At 46.0% G+C, this 24,457-nt stretch overlaps 1 protein-coding gene across 1 annotated transcript in view; it reads right to left on the minus strand.

The window, feature by feature from the left end:
* Positions 1 to 24,457, minus strand: part of RERE (arginine-glutamic acid dipeptide repeats) — a 370,885-nt gene that overhangs the window by 70,730 nt on the left and 275,698 nt on the right. Inside the window, exon 11 of the mRNA XM_090268534.1 lies at positions 11,013 to 11,111. Coding sequence (XP_090124660.1) covers positions 11,013 to 11,111 — 99 coding nt within the window. The remainder of the gene's footprint in view (positions 1 to 11,012; positions 11,112 to 24,457) is intronic.

The following is a 24,457-nucleotide window of genomic DNA, read 5'->3' on the forward strand; positions in this document are numbered from 1 at the left end:
TGGAGGAAGCTTCAAGACAGTGAACAATACCCTGGCTGGTGTGGCTCAGTGGATTGAGCACCGGCCTGCGCACCAAAGGGTCACTGGTTTGATTCCCAGTCAGGGCACGTGCCTGGGTTTCGGGCCAGGTCCCCAGTTGGGGGCACACAAGAGGCAACCACACATTGATGTTTCTCGCACTCTCTTTCAAAATAGTAAATAAAATCTTAACATAAAATAAATAAATAAAGACAGTGACCAGTGGCCAACAGGTTTCGTGAACAACCAGCAAAGCCTTGCACAGGGTAGGCATGGAAACGCAGTGGAATTAAATTCAATGAAAGGTAAAAAAAAAAAAAGTTCTTCCTCTCTCTTTCTCCCTGTACGATATTTTAAACAGCAAATCTAAAGTTGGTTATCCAGAAACAGCTTGGTTTGCACTTTAAGAATCCACCCCCCCTTTTGTAAGGATAATCCACCTGAAGAGGAGAGTCTCCCCCAACACACGCATATCCTCGTAATGACGGACTCTCAGGTTATTCCAAACCAGGGCAGGACAACAGAGTATAGCGCCGAGGAACTCCTCCAAACATGTGAGCAAGGGAATGGTCCATCTGAAAGTCTGCCTAAGAGCAAGGTAGTCTGAATGGATCCTTGGGGTGTATGGCAGGGGAGGAGGGAAGAGGAGGAGAAGGAAGAAGGGAAGTGGAGGAAAGGAGGCAGGGGAGGGAAAATGTGAGCTGATTATAGTCAGACGGGTCCTAAGGAGGGAGACAAACTTCCAAGGCCAGCCTGTCCTGGGGTCAAAAACTTGGGAAGCTGACACAGAAGTTGGGCTGTCCCAAAGGATGATCTGAAAATAATTTTCTGACTTTTGTTACTGCTAAAAGATTAGAAAATTGCATCACCGTGGACTGGCCTGAAAGGGAGGATACCAAACTGTCATTGTCTGCCCCACCCTTTCAGCTGCTTTGGGAATTGGCAGGGCTTTGCCTGATGAAATCAACAGTCCCAAGTGGTGTTCTGTTGGAACACAGAAATGGGAACCACAGACCAAAGGCCCAATGCCTTCTACAAGCAAAGCTATTTTATTTTTTAAATGGATTTTGGGTCCAGCTCAACTGGTTCCCCAAATCTATGCTTAACTCATTTTCTAAGACTCCCCTTTCAAAAACGAATAACCGAGCCTACTTAGCTCTGCTGCCCTAGATGGAAAAAGAAAACGATTACTTCAGGCTGAAGACGCCTGTTTGGAAAGCAGCTCATCAGCCAACGTGACACGTCCATGGACTCCAGTAGGAGTGGTTCCCGGGGAGGATTCAGAGCTGTCAGGACGAAAGGGACGGACGGAACAAGAAGCAGAGCCGCTGGTGATGGGTCACCCTGGCCTCCCACTCTGCTGTGGCTTAGAACACTCAGAACATGCGTCTCGGAAGGCTAAGAGGTTTTGTTTCATTACTGCTGATGGCAAAGATTAGAAAAATAAGTATATAATCAAAACTCACAAAGCAGCTGCAAGGGGAAACCAAGAACATGTGAGTGTGTGCATGCGAATATTTTCAAATTTCTTGAACGGAGATGATTCCATTCACTCTAAACAATCTGCCCCATTTTTTCACCTGAGAAGTAAAAGGGTGGGGTGGGCATAGGCTGAGGCTGGTATCAGACCCAGGTTTCCTGTCAAACTCACCCGTCAGCCATTGCAAGGCTCATCCTTCCCCTTCCTTTTTCTTAGACAAGGAAACGAAGACCCAAGGGGGAACCTGACCTGCTCAAGTCCCCAGCGGTGGCTGCCAGTCTGAGGACCACCACCCGGGCCTTCTGGCTCTCTGGTTAGCATTCCTTCCACAAACCATGAGGCCTCCTCTTGCTTGTGCCCCCACCCCCACCAATGAGTCTTCCAGACGGGAGATGGGAGGGCAGACTTCTCTGCTTCCTGCCGTGCATTCTGGGAGTGCTCTCTGGGCCACAGCAATGAGGCTGCAGGGCTCAGCGTGTCCCAGGGCATTCTACTTTCAGATCGGAGCTCTTCCTGGTGCTCGTGGACGTGTAATAAAATGATCCAGAATGACAGAGTACACACTTTAAAAAGGGCCCTGGACATATACTTCTATTATTAAATAGGGATCGGTAGACTTTCTGGCCCTCGGGCCATCTGTGTAATGTTGTTCTTCCTGCTCCTTTCTCTTATTTTCAGGCTCATTTTTTACCTGCAGCTTCCCTTGCCCTGTCCGTATTTGTTCCTTGGTGTATGTATTTGATAGCCCTTCTCTTCCTGTTTCTGGGATGAACTACATGAGATCCAGTCCTTTGCAACAGAAGAAAACATGCCCAAAGCGACCTAACAGAGGGAGCACACTGGAGGTCTGGAGGAAACCTGAGAGCAGAGGCATATCACCCACACATCACAGTCACAAAAAAGACACCCCCACCCCGCCCGACACCGAGCCGGCCTTAAGGAAGATCAGCAAACGGGTCACTCTACCTCCGAGAGAGTGACGGGCGGCGTGGGAAGGGGAGTGGAGTGCCAGGCTAACGCGGCGCTGTCCGGCAAGCCTCCTTCCCTCTCGCGCCATCGCTCACCCTCTCCTAGCAGACACCTCAGCCACAGGTATCAGTAAGGATGGAGTGATGGTGGCAGAAAACGAGCTTTTGTGGGGACTGAGCTGAGCCTGGAAGGGACTGGCTGCTCGTTCCAAGGGGGGCTCCTGAGGAGCACAGAACAGGGGACTGCCCAGTTCGTCCTGCAGGAGTGAGAACTCACACTGGCCCTGCGCAGAGGAAGGGAGAAGCCCCCTTGGCTGCAGCAGGGTGGGAGCTCAGGCAAGTAGCCCACCTCTGCTGAAGTGACCTGGGGATCTGGAGGAGGTTTCCCTTCTATTCGACAGCGTCAAATGACAGTTTCTGATCGTCCCCCTGCTCCAGGCCCTGGGCTATGTAAGAATGACCCGCAGCGGGAGCAGACGCCCAGCTCTTCAGCACCCAGCTAACACCCTGCGCAGGCCGCTCAGCGGTCTCCTTTGACTCTGTCTCCCCACGTACAGTCTGTCCGTTCACTGCTGTCACCAGCACAGAAAACGCTGTCTGGCAGAGCTCTGTGCTCTGTAAGTATTTGGGGAATGAGTAAATGGATCCCAACCAGCAATCCAAAGTCAGAACTGACTCACCAGGCAGAGAACAAGAAGGGGCCGTCCTGTCTTGTGTTCACACAAGGACCGTGGATAATGGGGGCCGGCAGGCCTGCCAGCGGCCGAGCCCCAAACCAAAGGCAGGAAATGCAGAGCCAGAGAGACTGGCCCGGGCTGAAGGCGGAGCTGAGTTAACTGCAGAGACTGTCCTTCTCATCCGCGACCCCCAAACGCGTTCTTCTCCCTAACACCTCAGTACTTCGCTTTATATTCGTGGAAAACTCGCCCACATAAAAGTACTTTGGAAAAAGGTCTTAAAGCCAATGCTGTCTTACAGCAGCAGTATCACTTAGCAGGCAGCGTGTTGGGGAAGAAGAATAACAAACACTAATAGGAAATATTAAAAATCAGGCTGGCACGCCAGTGACGGTGCAAGCAGGGGCCGTTCTTACCTCCACCTCAGAGAGTTTAGATTTAAGACCTAGTGCAACATCTGAGAGGAGATGGCTTTAAATGAGTTTCTTCCTTTCATGGTAGGGGGCCTACCTTTTTTTTTTTTACCTCCTGTTTCTTTCCCCCAAGCCTGAGTCCCAGCTAACACGTTTCACCTGTGAAAGGGTAAGGCTCCGATGCCGCCATACATGGAGTGTCCAATGCATACACATGAAAACGGACTCCAGGTCTGTTGCTTAGGAACCGCAGAAGGACAGCGTTCTCCACCCTCTTCATTTATAAAGTAACCACCTCGTCTACCGGAGAACAAATGAGATCTCTCAAGTCCCCTTGTGCCCTGCTCTCGTTTTTTAAAGGGACAGAGAAAGATGATGGAGTGGCTGAAAGTATATGCCGGCTCCGTTTCTCCACACGCCCTTGAAAACAGGACGGAAAGCCTGGTTTCGGTGCCCCGCTGCTCTCGTGTTTGTGAATCTTTCAAGACGAAGATTCTCCCCAAGGCTCCCTTCCTTTAAGCACCGATGAAAAATGTGCCATAAAGGTTACTCTTTGATTTTAAAAGATTATTCTAAGCAGCAAAAAATAACTTAGGGTATGAGGCTCGGATTCACTGTGGGTTTACGTCCCAGGTCTCTTCTGTTCCGCACGGCCCCGAGGCCTGAACGCTTATATACCCACAAACACCCGGGCGCACACACACACAGCCCCAAAGGTTGGCACAATTTATTGTTGGTTTTAAAAAACAATACCTAAAATTAGGGCTAGGGGATAAAAAATTTCAAAAGAAAATAAACAAAAAAAGAATATCCTTGCTTTAAAAAGAGAGAAAAACAGGTCACTCACTTTTCTGACCACAGTCTAAAGCGGAAGCTTAAGAGAGCAAAGAAGCCACGTGTGTGACAGGCAAGGCCGCCACGGCGGAGACTGTGGGTCTGCCCCAGAGGCGACGTCCACTCACGTGAGACACCGAAGGACATTTCTGAAACACCTCCCTCCTTCTAATGGCTGGCCTACCTCATTTCCTAAAGGGTTTAAAAACACGCTTCTCTTTACAGCTTGTTATACAGTAGAATCTCTCTGCAAACTGAAGCAGCTGCTTGCCTTCCACCAACTTCTCTGCACATCTGACTGACTTCTGAGTCGCCACCTCGTTTCCAACAGGACCTGACAAGGACCCCGCTCTCTCACACCACGGACTTCCTGAAACGAGCATTAGATTCCAGGGCTGATGGGGGCCAATCACACGAAAAACGGTTCCATTCCATTAATACTTGAGAGCTGGCAAATTTTACCTGAAGGTACATTTTCCTTTTGTAATATTAAGGACTGGTTTTTATCATGGACCACAGTAAGAATATGTATCACGAGTAATATGGGTATTGCTTATGTGTGAAAAGTCAAGACTTGCCTTTCTCCTATTTTTCCTACTCTCTCATACCGAAGAGTTAAGTTGTTCACAGGAACCAGTACCGATTTAGTTTGAAACTGGAGGAAGAGTAATCAGCGGAGAGAGAAACCTACTTTGATTCAATTTAAATTACTCAGCGCCTGCGCGCGTTGCCCTGAACCCGGCACGTCTACATTTCAGGCCCCAGGTGAGCTGGATACATTTCCGCACTAAGATTTCATTAGAAAGTGAAAATGTCAATGCTACGGTTCAATTTACACAAATTTACAATTACATAAAAGGATGTATGTACCCGAACGGAGACCCAAAGAGCACATGAAACCAGAAAACTGTCCTAACAATAGGGAAATCCACAGAAACTTTATGAAAGAAGATAACGCATGGAGTCATATTAGATTATCTACCGGACTCTCCTATCATCAACATTTTCTGAGTGACTTCATATGATGCTCAACTCTGGAAATCTGACCATTCCTACAATTAACACCACACGATGAAGCCTTCACCTATACTGAAGACAGAACATTTAAAACTAAACACCAAGATTATGGACGTCTTAAAACGCCTGTGACGTCACTGCAGCCTCGGGAGGCTCCCTGCCCTCACCTCCACAGCCTCCTGCTGCTGCAGGACCTGGGCACTGGTTTGGCTGCGGACCCCATGTTCTATAGCCGCCACACAAACGGGAAGTAAAATCCGCTGTATTTCTGCCCACGACGCAGCTCTGTCCTCTGGCACATCCGGACGCCCGGCGTGAAGGCACCATGCACAGAGCTGTGTGCGCTCGGGGTGAGGAATTCCTTACCAGCCACGCAGGTTCGTTGGACTACAGATACTCAGAAAATTAGTTTGTGGTGCCATGTCAGTTCTGAAAGAAGCATTTTCATTTATATTTATGATAAACTGAGCTTTAAACTGAAGGATGGTTTAGATGTTTTAAAATTCATGAATTTGGAAATCCATGTGCGTAACCAATTAAGGCTTATCACTACCATGGGCATATTTCAGGATAAAAGTTACAGCGACCCAAGGTGAAATGGAAATACCCCAGGAACACTGTAAGCAACACCACCTTTCCGTTATGCAACACCTGGACTTTTTTATTTTTAATCCTTACCTGAGGATATGTTTTTATTGATTTTAGAGAGAGAGGAAGGCTGAGGGGAGGGAAAGAGCGAAAGAGAAAGAGAGACAGAGAGAGAGAGAGAGACAGAGAGAGAGAGATTCATCAGTTGCCTCCCGTACGTGCCCTGACTGGGGATTGAACCTGCAACCCTTTGGTGAGTGAGCAATGCTCCAACCACTGCACCACCCGGCCCCAGCAACACCTAGACTTTGGCTGAAAGCTAACTCAACATGAAAAACATTTCCAAAACACACACAGCCAAATGGACAGGAAGCAAAGGGTGAAATGCACCGCTCAGTGGAGCACCCAATATTACAACCTTGCAAGTCAGGCCAAACTCCACAAGGAAAATGCAGGCCCTGAATTTTAAGAAGAATTCAATTAGCATCCCCAGTATGGCCATCACCAACAGCTGAATACTAATTAAGCGCACAGCGCCAAGCAGCAGTGGATCCCAGCGCAGTGAGCAGCACCCCACCACAGCAGCGAACGCTCCCCTCAGCCTGCATGCATAAGGAAACAGAATTAATAACTATCTGAGCATGGAAGGGTGATTTAACCCATTTCGATTAGGTGCAGTTCAGCCTGGGGCCTTTGTGTTATATTTAAATGTGTTCATCGTGTTTAATTAAAAACCTAATAATCTAGGGTTTGGGGTTTTTAAAAGAAGTTCTGATCTGTATTTTCATCTTTCTCTTCATAAGTTCTACTGCTTTGTATGGCTTCCTAAAAATGACGAATATTTTTAGCATAATGGGAGGGAAACTGGTTAACTATCAATATAACTCTCATATGCAGCAGCCAGCATTCACTGTGGCTCCTTCCCGGCCCGCAGCGTAGTATTTAATAAGCTTCATGAACTGACCCAGCATTTCTTCAGATCTGACCCAGTTTATTTAGCACGAAAGGCTTCACCATGAGCCAGCTCCCAGGGTGTTTCTGTGACTCCACTGAAGCAGAGTTCAGGAGTCACTACCGAGCCGAGGGTATGACAGAAACCGGCACTAACCTGCCCTGTTGCAACAAGATTTAAAGTGTCTTGGCCCCAAAGCAACTTCAAGAAGAAGTGTCCTATCTATACGTACAGTCACAAGAATTACTGAGAGAATGTATGAAATGAAAGGCCTCCCATTGTGTGATTTTTAGGCCTAAGATCTTAAGAAATAGTGATTATCTGAAAGATCTAAGAAGAGGTCAGTGATGGTATTATTTATAACTTGGGAACCTTTTCCAAAAGTAAAACTTTTAAGGTCAGCTTTGGATGCATGTAACAGTTTTTCTCTTTAATGCTGATGCATAATTATTAACTATTTTAAGTTTTAAAATGCTGGATTGAGAATAGTCTTAATTACAGTGAACAAACTTTAAAAACAATAATCTTGGCCCTGGCTGGTGTGGCTCAGTGGACTGAGCGCCGGCCTGCAAACCAAAAGCTCACCGGTTTGATTCCCGGTCAGGGCACGTGCCTGGGCTGTGGGCCAGGTCCAGCTGGGGGCGTGCAAGAGGCAAGCAATCCACGTATCTCTCTCACACATGGATATTTCTCTCCCTCCCTTCCCTTCTCTCCAAAAGTAAATAAATAAAATCTTCACAAAAATAAAAAATAAAAACAATAATCTTGAATGAAGAGTTGTCACTGTTACCCAAGCCCCTCACAGGCAGATGCATTATTCCCACCACGAACAAATTCTCACTTTTCACAATTTCACAAACCAGGAGGGCAATCGGCTCAGAAATAAAGGCCGGGGAACAAGAGCTGGTGACGACACATAGCTGGCATGAGGAGCAGAGGGTTAAGCGCCAATAAGTGATGCGAAGAGGGGCTGCAGTTCGGAGAGGCGCGGTCACCACAGGGTGGGGACAAGTGTGCGGGGCCTTGGAAAAGTCAGGGCCTGGGCTGGCAAAGGAGAGATCAGCCCCTTCCCGGAGCCGGAAGCACGGGGGCTGCCCCTTCGCAGCAACGTTGAGGGTCCACGCATCAGGGGCCCCTCCTGCCAGCCCCCCCCCCCCCCCCACAGCGTTCAATTCAGCACGCGCAAAGGGGAACACCGGCGCTGTTGTAGTTACAGCAGACTCACACACTGGGGGCAACGGACTTTACAAATAACTAGAAGTTCCAAGTACATAGAAATCTGAGGGGGAGAAAAGGAGGGATGAAGGCCCATATACTCATTTTAGTTGGGGGCACGTTTGTTTTGCTCATTCCAGTGATTCCTGGATGAGAAAACGTGGTGAGTGCAACAGGAGGAGGCCGCACGCACACAGTAGGTGTTTTCTCACAGCCCAAGGCAGGCTAAGGGCAGGAGTCCTGCTGGCGCATGTGCACTGCTGCCGCAGGAACATATGCAAAGATCCGGTCTGGGTTCCTTCATCAAAAGCTTCTTCCGGTCTATCACAGCGGTCCCCAACCACTTTGGCACCAGACACCCGTTTCGTGGGGACCCCTGGTCTATCAGTTGCTCAGTCATTCTCTCATTCACTTCTGAGGTTTTACAAAAGCTGAACGTCATGTAAGTAAGAGCAGCACCATGCAACCCCTAGGCCCTGCAGAGTTGGGTGATGGCCAGAACATCTCAACCCTCCCACTGAAACACGACCCTGGACCCCTATCCTGGCTGGAACGTGCAGCGCTCTGGGGCCCTGTTTCAGTTTTCAAAATGAAGCTAGGCTTCTTCCAATGTGTGGGACTCCCCGCTCCCCATCCCACTCTGCTCAAAGTCCGTCCCCAAGCAGCAGTGGGGGGGACACAGTCTACATTGTGCCCCATATTAGCACGTGCTGCCGGAAAAGGAAGCCAGATTTCTTTTAGGCAGGAAGAGCGTTCTTTTAAGCTGAAATTTTAAAATTTCAAAGGGAATAAAAGGACCAGGGAGAGATTAGGGGAGATGGGGGAGGGTCCTAGCTAGTGAGGGGCTGGGAGGCATGAGTGAAAAGGAAGGGACCACCAGGGAGGAGCAGAAGGTGGAGGAGAGGAGAGACCCAGAGGGGAGGGAGGGAAGAAGCCTGGGAACTGAGGGAGAGAACGAGGAGTCCCCGAGGTGGTGCGTGCATTCCGACAGGGACCCGCAGGCTGGTCACATTCTACACATTCATTCCAACCTTTTTATCTCCAGATGTCTTTCTTCTACAAAGGTTGCAGAGTTTTAAATTGTTATCCATCAAATCTCTTATCTCCCCACGTAAGCAGGTCTACAGTGAAAAACAATATCAAATGGCTTTTCAAAACAAGTTGAGTTTAACATCTTTACTTTGGTCTTTGTCTGAACAATCACAGATGTTTAAGATGTTTCCATCTCCTCCTTACTCACGTGAGGCTTTTAACGTTTTACCTTCAAACAGCAACACCGGCTGCATGTAGGCCTGATAAACCTAAGAGTCCGGAGGGCCTACTGTGACCCAGCCTGCACGTGTCATTTGGGTGCACCGGTCCCTGTGCGGTCCTGGCGTTTCCCACCCACCTCCACCTCACCCCAAGCCGCCCACGAAGGAATTCGCGCTCTACCTGCAGCCAGTGCCTGGGATCTCACCAATGTCCCCCCCACGCCCACCCCGCTGCAGCACTAACGATCCCCAGTCTGGGGCCTGGACTCCCACGCCAGCCCCTAAAGCCTGCTCTCCACTCAGCAGAGCGCACCACTGGGGGACCAAGCCATGCCTCTGTGCAGAACCTGCAGAGCAAAGAGCAAGGTGCTGTCCTCGGGCCCACGGGCCACATCTGATCTGCCCCTGCAGAGCCCTTGCCCACACCACCCACCGCTGGACAATGTGCTCCTACCTGGTTCTCAAACATGCCAGGTGTGCTTTCTTTCACATCAGGCCCAGAATTCGGTCCCCACCCCCACCGCCCGATATCCCAAAGGCTCACCTCCTCACTTCTCTAGGGTCTCTGCTCAAATCGTACTTACCAGGCCTTTCCTGAGCCCCTTACAAAGGACAGCAAGCACCCCTCCCCAGGTCCTCCCTGCCCCCGACTCTCCTCTGTTCTCCTCAGCACACATGCCACCACCTGACATATACTCATTTACAGGTGGTCTCCCCCTTAAACATAAGTCTTGTGAGGAGGGACCTTGTGTTCCTCCTGATGTGGCTCTGGCACATAATAAACTCTCAAAAAATATTGCTGAAAAAATGAAGGAGCGGGATCGCGAAAGCGTATAAAATCTAAGCACTCTTTCTTAGCATATTTTAAAATACAGGTGAGGATCTTACAATCAGTACGTGTATCAGTGTCAACCTTCATCTTAATAGCACTTAACCCAAAGGGCAAATATCAAGCGGTTAACACCTGTACTGTATTTGCAAAAGCACACGAAATCTCTTAAGTCTTTCCAGCAATACCTCTCCAAAGTCACAAGATGGGGATGTGGCCTCACGAGAACTGTGCCAAGACAGGGATCTGTAGGCACATCTCCGCCTCCGCGCCCTCTTTAATGGGCCATGACAGTAGAGTGTCTGTGGAAGATCCAATGTATTCACTGGACCAAGCCGATGCTTCCTGTTTTTGACTAACACCCTCAGCAGGGTAGGGACCACGCCAGCGCTCTAGATAAAAAGTCACCAGCTCTACTCTAGATTACGTATCAACTGGTTTTAACATGTCTGTGTTGTAAAATAGGGAGGTGTCACCCACTAGCTTGCACCAAAAACCAACCAACACTAACTTTTTTCAAGAGTAAGTACCATTCCTTCTCTCTTCCCAGGAACCCTGGGAAACCCTTTACCACTATCTCTGCAACCCAAGCTAGCTAAAACCAAGCCTTGCTGCACACTTCTGGAGCCCAAGCCCCCCCGCCCCGCCCCCCACTCCCCCACCCCCCACCTGCTGGACCCCACGGCCAGTCTGTGCACACGGCCTGAGCCCCTGGGAGGGGCCGCCCCCCGAGGAGCAGCGGCCGCCCCGGCCCCGGCCCGCGCTCACCGCCTCGTCCTCGGTCCAGCACTTCTCGAGCAGCGTGGGCACGGGCTTCTTCACCAGGCGCTGCAGCGCTTTGCCGGCGTCATAGCCGCTCTCGTGCAGCTGAAACGACAACGATCCCAGTTAGTGCGGTGCCCCAGGTAACAGGCTGGCAGCAAATCATAAGGGGAAGCCCTGCACTCACTCTGACTCTAGGGGGACTGTTAACTGGGTACACAGACCCGCGATTAGCCTGGCCAGCACGATGGTCTGTTCTTACCCAACCGCCCCCAGTGCCAGCCGCTCCGGGAGAGGGAGGCAGGTACGGCGGAGATCAGGCCGCAGTGACAGGAACAGAATTCAAGACGGCAATAGCAAACACTTCCTGAACAGCTGGCCTGGCACAGTGTCAAGGGCGTTCTAAGCCCTCGTTATTTTTCTTAATCCTACAACGAAGGTATTCTCTCACTCTTATGGGGTAGGAACTGCGGTCACCCCAGGTTACAGATGAAGACACTAAGGCAAAGAAAGGTCAACCACAGGTGCTCGCCACGCTGACCCAGCAGGTGATGGAGCCGAGAGGCACACCTAGCCAGCGTGATCCCTCTGTCCCACTCTCCCCAAAGCAGCCTAATGACATACTAGGTTATGCTCCTTCCCATCAGAATTTCTTGTCTTTCAACTGTAGTAATTACACTAAGAATATTTCAAGTACCTAAGAGTTTTTTTAATTTTAATTTTCATGAAGATTTTATTTATTCATTTTTAGAGAGAGGGAGGGAGAGAGAAAGAGGGACAGAAACATTGATGTGTGAGAGATGCATAGTTGGGCTGCCTCTCCCACGCCCCCAGTTGGGGACCTGGCCCGCAATCCAGGCCTGTGAGTTCACAGGACGGCACTTCATCCACTGAGCTACAGCAGCCAGGGTGAAGTTTTGTTTCGTTTTTTAAAGAAACATAATTTTGTCACAGCACACTAATGTTTCAGTGCGTAGGAATGACAGGGCTAGATCACCTACACGTTGCAATGAACTTTGCTCCCTCTGTCCTCTCTTCCACCCCAGGCAGTGCCTGGCGACAGGGCCCGTCTCTGGCAAAGACACTCCTGCTTGGTCCCCGTGACCCCACCCGCTCCTAGTCCCTGAGGCTCAGCCTGCAGACACTGGTGAGAAGTAGCAGGCGGAACGATCCTCCGGCTCGGCCTACCTCCCTGAACTGTGGCTGTCCCTCCAAAATCCTCACTGGAAATCTGACCTTCCCTCACAGACCTACTTCTCTGATACGAGACTCTGTTTTGGCCAAGAGTTGTATTTCCGATGCCTAACACAGTCCATAGCATAAGGCAACCCAACAGAAGAAATGCCCGTTAAATTAATGTTTAATTAGTGTCCCTAGGTGGCCTCAACCCAAATCTAAATCTGTTTATCTGAATTCATTCCACCTTATGTTATTGAGTGCCTGTTTTGTTCCAGGCACCTTCCCAGACCCTGGGGACACAGGTGTGAACAAAGCAGGCAGAGGTGTCCCTGACCTCATGGAGTGGACACGCTGACCTTTCCACCTGCGCTTCCACCTCTTATGTGAACAACTCACAAGTATTTGCTGTCAACGCCCAGTACTAATAAGGCACAAGCCCTACAGTCGCAGTTTTTATTTCTAGGAGACTGAAGAATCAGCGGGGATGTGGTGCGGAGACACCACACACACAAGAAGAAAAGACTGGGGAGGCTGTAGGTAGTTACCACCACCCAGGCACGGGCGAAGAGCTGCGGACTCACAGGAGGGGCGCCCTGTGTCTCCTCTCTAACAGAGGAGTCACGAGAGGCACATGCAGGCTGCCCTCCTAGCCGCTGCAGTAGCCCGGGGCCAGGTGTGCAGTGAGCCTGTGATGCGTACTTGCGTACTTGCTGAATAAAATAAATATGTGACACACACACACACACACACACACACACACACACAGCAAGTCTCTCCTCTAACCCTGGCACTACTATTGGAAGGGATACCACAAACGCCCACTCTCACTGCTCAGTCATCGAAACACAGTGCACGGTAAATTAGGATGGCCTGAGTATTCTCTCAGTGTAGAGGACCCCAATTTATTTTAAATTCGGGCTGTCCAAGGAAGGCCAGGCTACGTGTTAATTATAACAATAAGTCAACTGCCCGAAAACACGACAAAACTGCTCAGCGGTCAATGTTGGACGCCGCTCCGGTGCGGTGGTGCGCACGCTACATGCTTACGGATGTGCTTCCGTGGCATTTAGTGTCAGACCCCTTCAAAAATAAAGTAATATACCATAAATACTACGCTAAATAAACAAACTAAATACTAAAAGTACTGTAATTTGCAAACGCTTGACAACTGTCCAATCTAGTCTTCTTTCGGAAGTATAAAACATAAAAACGGAGTTAGATATTCATACTTTGCCTAATATCCAGAACAAGAAGATATTGGCTAAATTCTACAACATAATGAGGATCTATAAGGAGAGCTTAACACTGACTGGGGCTGAATGAAAGGAAGAATTGCACGCCTTCTTTATTTTTTAAAAAGCACCTATTTTTGTGGTAATTTGAAATCAACTCAAGTTGATAAAATAATAAATTCTTAACAGAAAGCTCATGGCAGCCCTGGCTGAGTGGCTCAGTTGGTTGGAGCGTCTCCTGTGCACCAAAAGGTTGAGGGTTCAATCCCCAGTCGGAGTGCGTATGGGAGGCAACCAATTGATGTTTCTCTCTCACACTGATATCTCTCTCTCTCTCTCTCTCTCTCTCAAGTCAATAAATATATCTTTGGATGAGGATTAAAATATAAAAAGATAAAAAGCTCATGACAAGCTAACATTTCACCAAAGGTAATTAATTACACCATATGGGGTAATCAGAAGGAGAGATGAAAAGCCATGGACTCTGGAGCCAGAATATGGATTCAAATTCTAGCTCCAATGCTCACTTAGGTGTGTGATCTCGGCAAGCTACTTATCTTCTTTGGGCCCCAATTCTGTCACCTTTAAAAATGAGTACAATAACATGTAGCTCTTAGGGCTACTGTGAAGGTAACATTAGAAAATACATGTAAATTGCTTAGGACTTTACCCAGTATGCTAAGTGAGAGCCACGCATTTTTGAGAAAAAAGAGAAAAAATAAAGGGCGCTACCTCTACTCAATGTTTATCAATTTTCTAGAGTTAGAGAGCAGTCTTTTCAGACATGGAAAAAGAATTGTTAAAACTATAAACAAAAATCACTTATGTTTCAAGATAAGTGGTTAATCATTTGCGTGTTAATAATTTATGAAATTTGATTAAAACTCAGCTTTAGTACACATAAACATTTTTAAATGCTTAAGTCTTATGTGGCTGACAATAGGAAATCACTCATAAGGCCATAAAGCCCACTCCAAAAGTAAACAACTGATTGAGGTTAAATCAAATGTCATTGCTCCCTATGACATTCCTGCCCTTTAGTGACCCAGGAGGAGCTCTGAGTGAGGCTGGAAGACACGTTCTGCATAACTGACCTGTGCCTGTGTTTGTCTGGTGTGTCAGAGAGGCTGCCTACTGCTTCCCGGGTGCCCTTCAGTTAAACTGTCCAGTGAGGGCCTCTCCAGAGAAAGAGGCATTTTCTCCCAAGCAGAGCTCAACACTCACACTTTCTTTACAAATCTTTATCTGAGACCACACTTTCCCTGGGAGAAGCTGCCGCAGTTTCTGCGGTAACCTGAGCTTCCTTCCGGCGGGCTGTTCTCTAAATAGCGGTAACGCGCCCCGCGCCCCGCCCTTTCACTCGATCTGCTGTCTGCCTGTGCCCTATTCCTGAAAACAGGGTATTCCATAACAGAAACCCAATAAATATCTGGAGTGTTTACCCCTCCCACCCCTACACAAACACACACTTGAAAAGCAAAAAGGTGCGGGATCGTTTACCAACAGCGACGACATCTTTAGGGGCGAACGAAGGTGGGGTCGCTGGGCTGTGAGCCATCACTCAGGCCAGCACAGCGCTCAGTCAAGGGGCTGCTGGGCAGGCCCTCTTCCCAGGACACCAAAAGGAATCTTGTCTAAATAGTCACCTTCTTCATGTTACAAACATTTATTTCCACTTCCCAAGAGTCCTGTCTGAGAAAATTCCAAGAGCTTTACATCTTTAAAGAAATACTCGAATTACATCTTATTAAAGATACACTTTAAACATACTAAAAGTGTTATGGTCCATATAGCTTCACAAGAACAAAGATGATCTTTTGAGCACTTAGGGAAAAGTAGTGGATATCCTTCATTCCTTCCACAAATATTGATTGAGTGTTAAACTGTGCCAGATACAGCCGTGAATAACACGGTAATGCACACAGGAAACACCCCCCTGGGAATGCAGTAACCCGGGAGAAACAGTTTAAAGTCCTGGTCTCATGTGACACCTAACTAAACGTCACATCCAACCTCGAGGGTGCTGAAAGGCTGGGCTCTGCCTCGCAGCTCTGCCTGCTGTGCCTAGATGGTTTTGTTTCTTCAGACTCTGGCCAGAATAACGTTTGAAGAAGAGCTAAACGAGATAGTTCAACTGTATTCCTCATATAACTTAGAGTTGGCTAAGTTTACCTAAATACTAGCTACCTCAAATCTGTAAAAACTCTCATTAAAAACATTGCTGCCCTGACTGGTGTGGCTCAGTGGTTTGGCCATTGTCCTGCCAACTGAAAGGTCACCTGGTCAGGGCACATGCCCAGGTTGTGGGCCGGGTCCTTGGCTGGGGGCGTGCCCGATGCAACCCATCAGTGCTTCCCTCAAACATCAATCTTTCTCTCCCTTTCTCCCTGCCTTCCCCTTCTCTAAAAAGAAATAAAATCTTTTTTTTTAAAGAAAACATTTCCCTCTAATATAGCATCTAGCTCTGAAGAATGAGAACAATTAAATCTCGTGAAAACATCATATGGTTTTCAAATGTTAGACAACTGACCATAACTACACAGATACAGCTGCACAGTCGGGAAATTCAGTTCAGGCTTCCCGACATTGCTAAGGCAAAAGGGCCTTAATGTGGATAAGATTTTCTACCATCTCCCTAGAGAAAATGGTTCAAAGAAATTGCAATGAAGACAGGGTGGACGTCTCAGGAGGGAAGACCCCTCAAATGCCTCACAGCTTCACTTTGTAGCCTTGGAAAAGCAATTAAAACAAGATAAAGAAACCTGTCTGTCCATCTTGCAGCCGAGCCAGGCTGGTGAAATCTGGGATTAAATGCAATTTTAATGTGGAAGATAGAGATCTGTATGATTCTGGAGCCACCGGGGGAAGATCACTGCAAAAACCAGGGCCCAAGACATGGCGTCTCGACTCCATGAGCTTTGCGTCCCCGTGAGCTCCTTCCTGGTGGGACAAGCACGGTGCTTACACCACCACAGGCACCTGCGGGCCACCGAGACCGCTGCTTTCAGATTCATCTGCACGGGAGCACTCATGAGCGTGGGAGAGAGGGAGAGTGTGTGTGTGCACGGGCGTGGATGTATGTGTGTGCGCACGCGCACGTGCTAACCCAAGGACCAGGGCGGCGGGGACTTGTTCATCTGCCCCCGCGTTACTGAACTGCAGGGCTGCTCTTCCACACAAGAAAGCTCCATCTTCCCCTCAAGCGCAGGTCACGACCCGGGAATCGGACACGAAACGGAAGTGCTTCCCCAGCCCACGAGCCCTTCGCATCACTCCGTGGCACTGTCCTTGTCCTGCTGCTCCCCATCGGTGCGCCCGCGGGTCCCCTGCACTTGAGGCACAGAATCCTCAGGGAGTGTTCTTCCGCTGGCATCGCTGTGCTCGCTGGAAGAGCTAGGAGCAACTCCTCCCCCACGAGGGATCCAGCCCTGCCCTGCCAGGCCTCCGGGGCCCCGGCGATCCCATGGGACGGGCCAGCCTCAGAGGCGGCCGCTCACAACACCTCCTTTGCCCTCTATTCACTCAGCGAAGTTACTGAGCACCTGCTTCAGCGAGATGCCATGTCGGCAAAGAGGCAGGAGTGAACTCACAGTGCGGACCTGGGAGGGGACTGAGGTGCTAAAACAAGAGCAGCTTCTGAGTAACAAACTCCTGGCTTGGTCCTGCTGTACCAAATGCAACTGCTACACTGAGTCACACAGAGCCAAGGACACTGCCGCAGGTCACTGGACTACAGCCAGTCACACAGAAGCTCTCCAGGACTCTCAGTGCTCAGCAGCCCCTTCTACGCAGACCGCCCGGACTCGATGCCTTCTGCAGCCCACCAACCACAGCGCAGGACGTGAGGCAGGAGGCAGATCCGAGGCAGCTGCGCTGTCACAAACCAGCTTTTCCATCTGTCGCATGGGCCTACCACCACCATCCCTCAGCTGAGTCCACTGACAAGGGCGAGCATGGGATGAAATGCAGTGTGACAAGGGACTCTGAAATGCCATCACCAGGGGGGTCATATTTAGGTACATGACTCCTACCTAAGACTATTCAAATGGCTGGAGGTTCAAATGAGTCAGCACGGCTGGTGACTACACGTCCTGTATTGTCCCCTTACAGCCTCTGACCTCGCTGGGATCAACAGGAAGAAGGGGCCATGCGACCAGAGAAAAACACATTGCTGCATAATTGCCCAAGCTAAATCTGCTCCTCTCACTCTGCCTGACAAATCATTCCCTGCTTATTACTTTCTATAATTTAATACATATAAGTGCTTTACTGGCAAGCTTCTCGAAAGAATAAATAATGCTTAATGACTGTCTACAGTTTAATTAACTCATGATTGAACTTCTCATGGACTGCTATAAACATTAAACTATATCCTTCCTTGAAGCTACCATGATGGAAATCTTGTTTCAAGCTTTAACTCTCCTGCCTAAACAATTCTAAAATTTCAGCCACTCTGTGTATTGGCCAGAGAGGTGAGAGAACCTTAATGCCTAGTTATAAAGTGTGCTATTTTATAGAGCAAGAATGAGGTCTTAATTTAAATAAGATTGTTAGTGTGCACACGCCCGACACCTCATTTATATTACAACAATCATTAAACATCTCCAGGTCTCAGGCAGTATCATTAGCATAAACTGCGCATTTCCACACGGCTTTAAGTTTCCACTCCGGCTTCTCATCTTAACTGCCATTTTCTGTCTGTATGATGTTGCAAATAAATTTTCCTTTTGGCATGGCTCAGCTGTCAGGCACCTCTGTTCTATAATGAACCCATGAATTACATCTCCCTGCTCTGACATCTCTGGTCTCACACATCAAAATATTGTTCTTCAACGGTAATTTATAACTTAATTTAAATGTCTCTTTTTCTGTGACCTTTTTAGATCAAATGGCATTGTATCTGGCAGTTTCTGCTACACCAAAGCATCCTTTTACAATTACAGCCATTACAGTAACTGCAGGCAACGTCTATCTGAGTTAGATTGCATTCACGATAAATATTAAATAATTGCAGTCCATTAAGAACAACATTAGATTTTGAGTATTCTATTCTGCAGAATAGGCTATTTGCAAGAAAATGCTAAAATAACTTAGACAGAAAAAAAGTGGAATTTAGAAGAGATTTTGCAATTTACGTGTAGTTTTAATTATTTCAACCATTAACATAAATCAAGAAAGATCGTGCCGAAATCTGTCCAAGATAAAACTTTTACACGATTCACAGATGTCAATATAGTATTTTCATTCATACCTCTATCACTAATGACCAAGCTCAAAATATGATGAATGTATTAAAAAATTATAACTAAAACTAGAGCACAATGTTTATTTTTGTTTGGCCACTGTCACCCCAAATAACGCTATAAGCACTAGAGAGGCTAAATTTGGCTAAATATTCTCATGGGAGCACATTTCAGAGACAATGGCAAAGGTAAGAAATTTAAGTGCTGAGAGCGAGGGTTAAAGGAAAGACCCAGTTAATTTCCAGAAGGAAATACAATTGCTGGCCCAGCTCTCCCTTCAGCACTCTCAGTAACTACAGTGCTCAGGCCGTCTGCCAGCCCCTGGGGTCACAAAGGAGACAGGAGTGGGGACCAAGTGTGCTGAGCATCAAATGTGCACGGAGCCGTGTTAGGTCTCCGTGCGGTTTCATCATTGCTCACGCCGCTCCTTTGTGGCAACAGCACTAAAACCCAGGGAACGAAACGGAAGGGTTCAGGCTCCTGCCCAAGCCCACTTCCCTAAGCAAGCGGCAGAGAAGGCTCTCACTTAAATCCCTGTCCTAGGAGGAAGCCTGAGACTGGGCCCTGGAGCAGCCCCGGATGGCGACCCGGGGGCCCAGCCGGGCACAGAGCTTCTCCAGCCGCAGCAGCAAGCACACCCTCGGCTCCCCTCGGGGTGAGCGTGTGCAGGCAGGAGGCAAGACCAACAGCTCGGGGAAGAGGAAACCCAAACACACACAAAATAACAAAATAAATGTGATCACAAAAATGCAGAGTGCCAATGAATGCTGACTGCAGGGACATTTATTGTCTTGAAAAACCAAGATGACCTCACAGAGCAGGTTTTGAAAATCAACCATCAGCATAATATGATTAACTTGGGCTATGCTCAATGAAAGTAAAAAGGAAAGAAAACCAAGATGGAAGACATACAAAACACCAAAAGTCGTTAAAGACAAGCGGGAGGCTGAAGTTAAAAGTGACAAAAACAGGGTTAGAACCTTGAACAGCCTTTCAATGACTTGTCACATTGAGATAAAAGAGAACTATTACAGCAGTCAACGTAAGGAGGTAGAAGAGAACAGAAAAGGAAAAACAAGACAACTTGAACCAAAGATTCACTAAATAAAAGGGAAATTCAACCCAGACTAGAAAAGCAAGGAAGACCGACAAACAAGGGAGCACGTAACGCGTCCAGGGGAGAGGACACGGAAGGTGGGAACAGTGGCGACCCAAGGACGACAGACGCCACTGAAGATTCCCGAGAAGAGCCTGTAATTCTGGAGAGGAAGGGGCAGCTGCCCTGACAGTACTGGGAAGAAGTAAATTACCCGGGGTGGGTGGGACCCCAGCAGAATTACTTCAAGCCACAGAATCTGTCAAAATCCTAACAAGGATGTCAACAAATAGGAGAAACAAGACAATGGCCTACGGACTAGAAATGCTCAAAATACATCCCATTCTTCAAGAGGGCAGATGCCAAGACATGCAATAATGACAGCATTATCCTGTCGTCAAGTTCAAATTCTCATGTATATAAATGTAGGACAGGGCGTGCTTATTAATCTGTAGGTAATAACCTTATCTACCTCATAAAACTGTTATACAGATTACACGAATTCATGAAAAGCACTTAAGCTTTTGCCGAACATATAAGCACTAGATCAACAAATACATTTCAATTTTATTATTATTATTAATTTTGTTGTTAATGACATCAGGCAGCTGAGCAACAGCTGATACCTAATAAAATGGAAATAACTGTAATAGACTAAAGGTCTGTGCCTAGTTCAAAATTCAGTCAAAAAGATGAGATTGAGATTAAAAAGATAGCTTAGAGAAGGAAACTATAAAAAGAAAAATGAACAAAACAAGGCAAAAACACGAGGAAATAAAAAGAATGTGATGAGCTTAGACACCATTAAAAAGACGAGCTTTTAGGGAAACTCAGGCGAACTCCTTGCCACCTAGTGAAGGTACCACATTTCAAAAGACATTCAGACAAAGCTCACCAGAGCAGAAATCAAATGATTATGTATAAAAATGGCTAATGCTACACCATGAAGGAAACCCCAAAACATTACCTTCAGTTCAATGAGCCAGTGACAAAAGAGCACATATCGTACAACGCCGTTCATATGAAATGTTCAGAACAGGAAAACCCACAGGGATGAAAGGTGGGATAGTGGTCGCCGGGGGCGGGGCGGGGCGGGGCGGGGCGAGGAGTGACTTCTGAACACTGATTTCTTTTTGGAGTGATGAAAATGTTCTAAAATTGATTGTAGTGATGTTTACACAAATTTGTGGACACACTAAAAGCCATTAAATTATATATATATAGCTGTTATATAAAAGCAAAAGAAATGGCAAAAGAAAGTTGTAATTCACATGGAAAAGCAAAGTGGGGGCCACAACGGAGACGCCGCCCCAGGAGCACAGTCAGTGAGAACTTAGAGCAAAGACGTGCCTGCTGAAGCCACCAAAAAGGACGTCATTGCTGCAGAAGGAAGGAAGGGGCCATCGCCAGAGGCTGTTAATATCAAATGGCCTCTTATCCCGCCATCTCCTCCCGCAACGCTGTCACGTTTAGAGGAAAGAACAGAGTGGGGCATGAAGTTCAACTTTAAGCCAAGCTATGGATTACCTAAAAAGAAACAAAATATTAAAGCATGAAGTTTAAAAAGTCATCTTCATTCAAATGAAACAAAAAACGATTAAATCGTGTTTTTGTGTTAAGCGTGGCTGCCTTGAACTTTTGAAGAGAAGTGAATTTATGAAGTTTTCAGCCCCAAAAGAGCCTTGTTGGTAAGTTTCTAAACAAACAATTTCCAAAACAGACGTTTAAAATGTTTCTGACTGGTCCAACGACAATAAATAAAACCCAAAATTATCTATTACTGTGCTGATCATCAAAAAGGTCTTGATTATATGAGGAAACCTAACTGCATGGTCTCTTCTTGCATCTCTGCGTCTGCTATATTCGTGCCTAACATGCAGTAGACTCCAATACCCTGTTATAACATAAATAAAACAAGGTGTTTGTCAAGATTGATTTATATAAGGTACTGTTCTAAAATTTACTGAATTTCCATAAGAAAACCATATAGCGTATCAACTTTTGCCATTACTGTTTTCAACATCAAAACCCTGAGAGAAAGAAACCACCATCCTATAAACTATTTAATCAACAAATCAAAACCTGGAGAGAAAAACCACCATCCTGTTACCATTTAATCATGACTGATCTGAATGGAAAGACAGTAAAAAGAGAAGAATGTACGTAAAGAATGCAGTGTGGAATGAATGTCAGAAGACTACTGATCATATTTTTAGACAAACTGTAATAACAGGGCCCCCTGGCAATGCCTTAATGGGAGCTGAAAAATACCTGACATTCATTAAAGTCCTAAGCACTGTAAAGCTGATCCAGGACCAGATGCTTTAGTGAAGTCCATTTATGATAAACAAATTGAAAATCTCTAACAGAAATTCTATAGACTTAATACTTTAAAATAAAGGAAAGAAAGATGAAAAATGATCCTTTAAATAGTTTTTTTTGCATACTCTGCTATGGCAACTTTACACCACCAAGTTCTGAGTGATCAAATGTGATTTTAACTTGAACCTGATTTATTTGTTCATTCAATCATTCAACAATTATGATGGTAGAGATGCCTCTCTACCATATACCAGGCATCGAGCTACAACTCAGAAAGTGAAGATGATTAATATTCAATGCTTAACAAATAGTGATACTTATAGATAAGAGATTTTAAAAAAACTATTAAGCTATTGGAAGCCTTGAATTTTCTGTTAAAGGAGATGTGGATTTGCATAAATAAAGCAAACAAATATACACTCTCTTTAATATGTAAAGAGCTTAATCTGAATGTCTAACAGCAATCATATTTCAGGGACTAAAACTGTCCTGCGTGATTGTAAATTTTATTCCCACACATATGTATAAGTGAGCATATACTCAGTGTTAGTGAGAGACGGTAAACACAAAAATGCAAGTAAGCTTCTGAGAAAGGGAAGTTACTGTGTTAGGAAATTAGGTGTCTGAGCACAAAGAATGAAGTCCAATATCAATTTAGTAAAAATAAGTCAGCATGGTATTTCCTATAAAAACTTAAGTCTCAAACTATAAGGCTCTGTTACAGTTTCTAAACATAAACATAAAGGTCTATTTTCGTAAAAGGCCAACCGAATGTAAGCACTCACAGATGGCTGGATTGTTCCCATTAGAGCGATGTGGCCGTCTGTGTCACACGGCGCTGTGTTTACAAAGTGCGCACAGATGTAAGCCAGGAGTGTACGGAGGGACGCCTAATAAAACCACACATGAGAAACACAACATGGAACAGTATATACTGTTTTTATCTGAGATTTTCCAAAGGGAGACCATTGCTTTGTCATATTTTAAAATACTATTACTTAACATAAAATTATAAATAAAACAAGTTGCATTTATAAGTGTTCACAATTTAAAAAAGTAAAATATAATAAAACTTATCTTTGCTGACATACATTAAGGAGTGTGCCCAACTGTCACTAAGAACACCCTCTTCTTTCAGTAAGGGAGGCCAGCATTTATTAATTTCCTTCCTCTACATCCGTTCAAAACTTTCTTATGTAAGTAAAATAATACATTTTAACATGAATGAGTATACGAAGAATAAACGTGTACCTAACTTGTGCAAGCTCACCACCAGACCAAAAGTAATAAGTCACATGGCTATAAAAATACGATATTTACACATTAGCTACTTCTGTTTGCTCCAAGAGGGCTCTGCTATTAAGAATGTGTCTCAAGTCCTGTACAACTGAGAACCATCTGCATTGAATTAAAATGGACTGAGCACTCCAAACAAAAGGGAGAGCTTGCCAGACCGGACAGAGAAGCAAGAAACAAAGAGCTACAGTATACAAGAGATGTACTTTAAATAAAAAGAAAGAGCAATAGTCATAAGAAGGACCTGAAAGAAGATATACCACACAAATATGAGAAAGCTAAAATAGTTATATTAATATCAGAAAAAACTAGGTTCAAGACAGAGGGTACTGGTAGACCAGAAAGGCTCACACTAAAAAGGGAGAAGGGCCAATACATGGAGAAAGAAAGATGTATTATAAATGTTCATGTGCCTAATGATACCACACTCATATATGTGAAGCAAAAACTAACAGAACCAAAAAGGAGAAATCACCAAATCTACAACATTAGTTGCAGATTTTAATGCCTCTCTCAGTACCTGACAACACGACCAGATAAAAGAATTAGTAGGGCATAAAAGATTTAAATAATATCATCAGCCATTTTAAAGAAACACAATTAAAGAACCGTATAGCTAATCACTGTAGAATATAAATTCATTACAAGTGCACACAGAACATTCACCAAGATAATCACATGCTGAGCCAAGAAACACATGTCAATAGATTTCAAGATTGAAAGGGTACTTTCTGACCACAACAGAACTGAATTAGAAATCAATAACATTCTGAGAGAGCGATGAGACAGAAAGAAGGGAGAGGGAAGAAGGGAGGGAGAGAAACCCCAAAGTCTCTGGTAATTAGGCAATTTAATTCTAAACAATCCACAGGTAAAAGAAGAAACCACACACAAAATATTTTCATATTTTAACAGGATGATAACGAAAGAACAACAAATCAAAATTTTGTGATAAAATCAGTTATCTAAGATTCCACTTTAGAAAAGTAGGGGGGAAAATGATCAAATTAACCCAAAATAAACAGAAAAGAAAAATAATAAGATCGGCAATCAATGAATAGAAAACAAATAGAGACAAATCAA

The sequence above is a fragment of the Furipterus horrens genome, unplaced genomic scaffold (assembly GCF_987537825.1).
Source record: "Furipterus horrens unplaced genomic scaffold, mFurHor1.1.pri manual_scaffold_3, whole genome shotgun sequence".
NCBI classification, from domain to species: Eukaryota; Metazoa; Chordata; class Mammalia; order Chiroptera; family Furipteridae; genus Furipterus; species Furipterus horrens.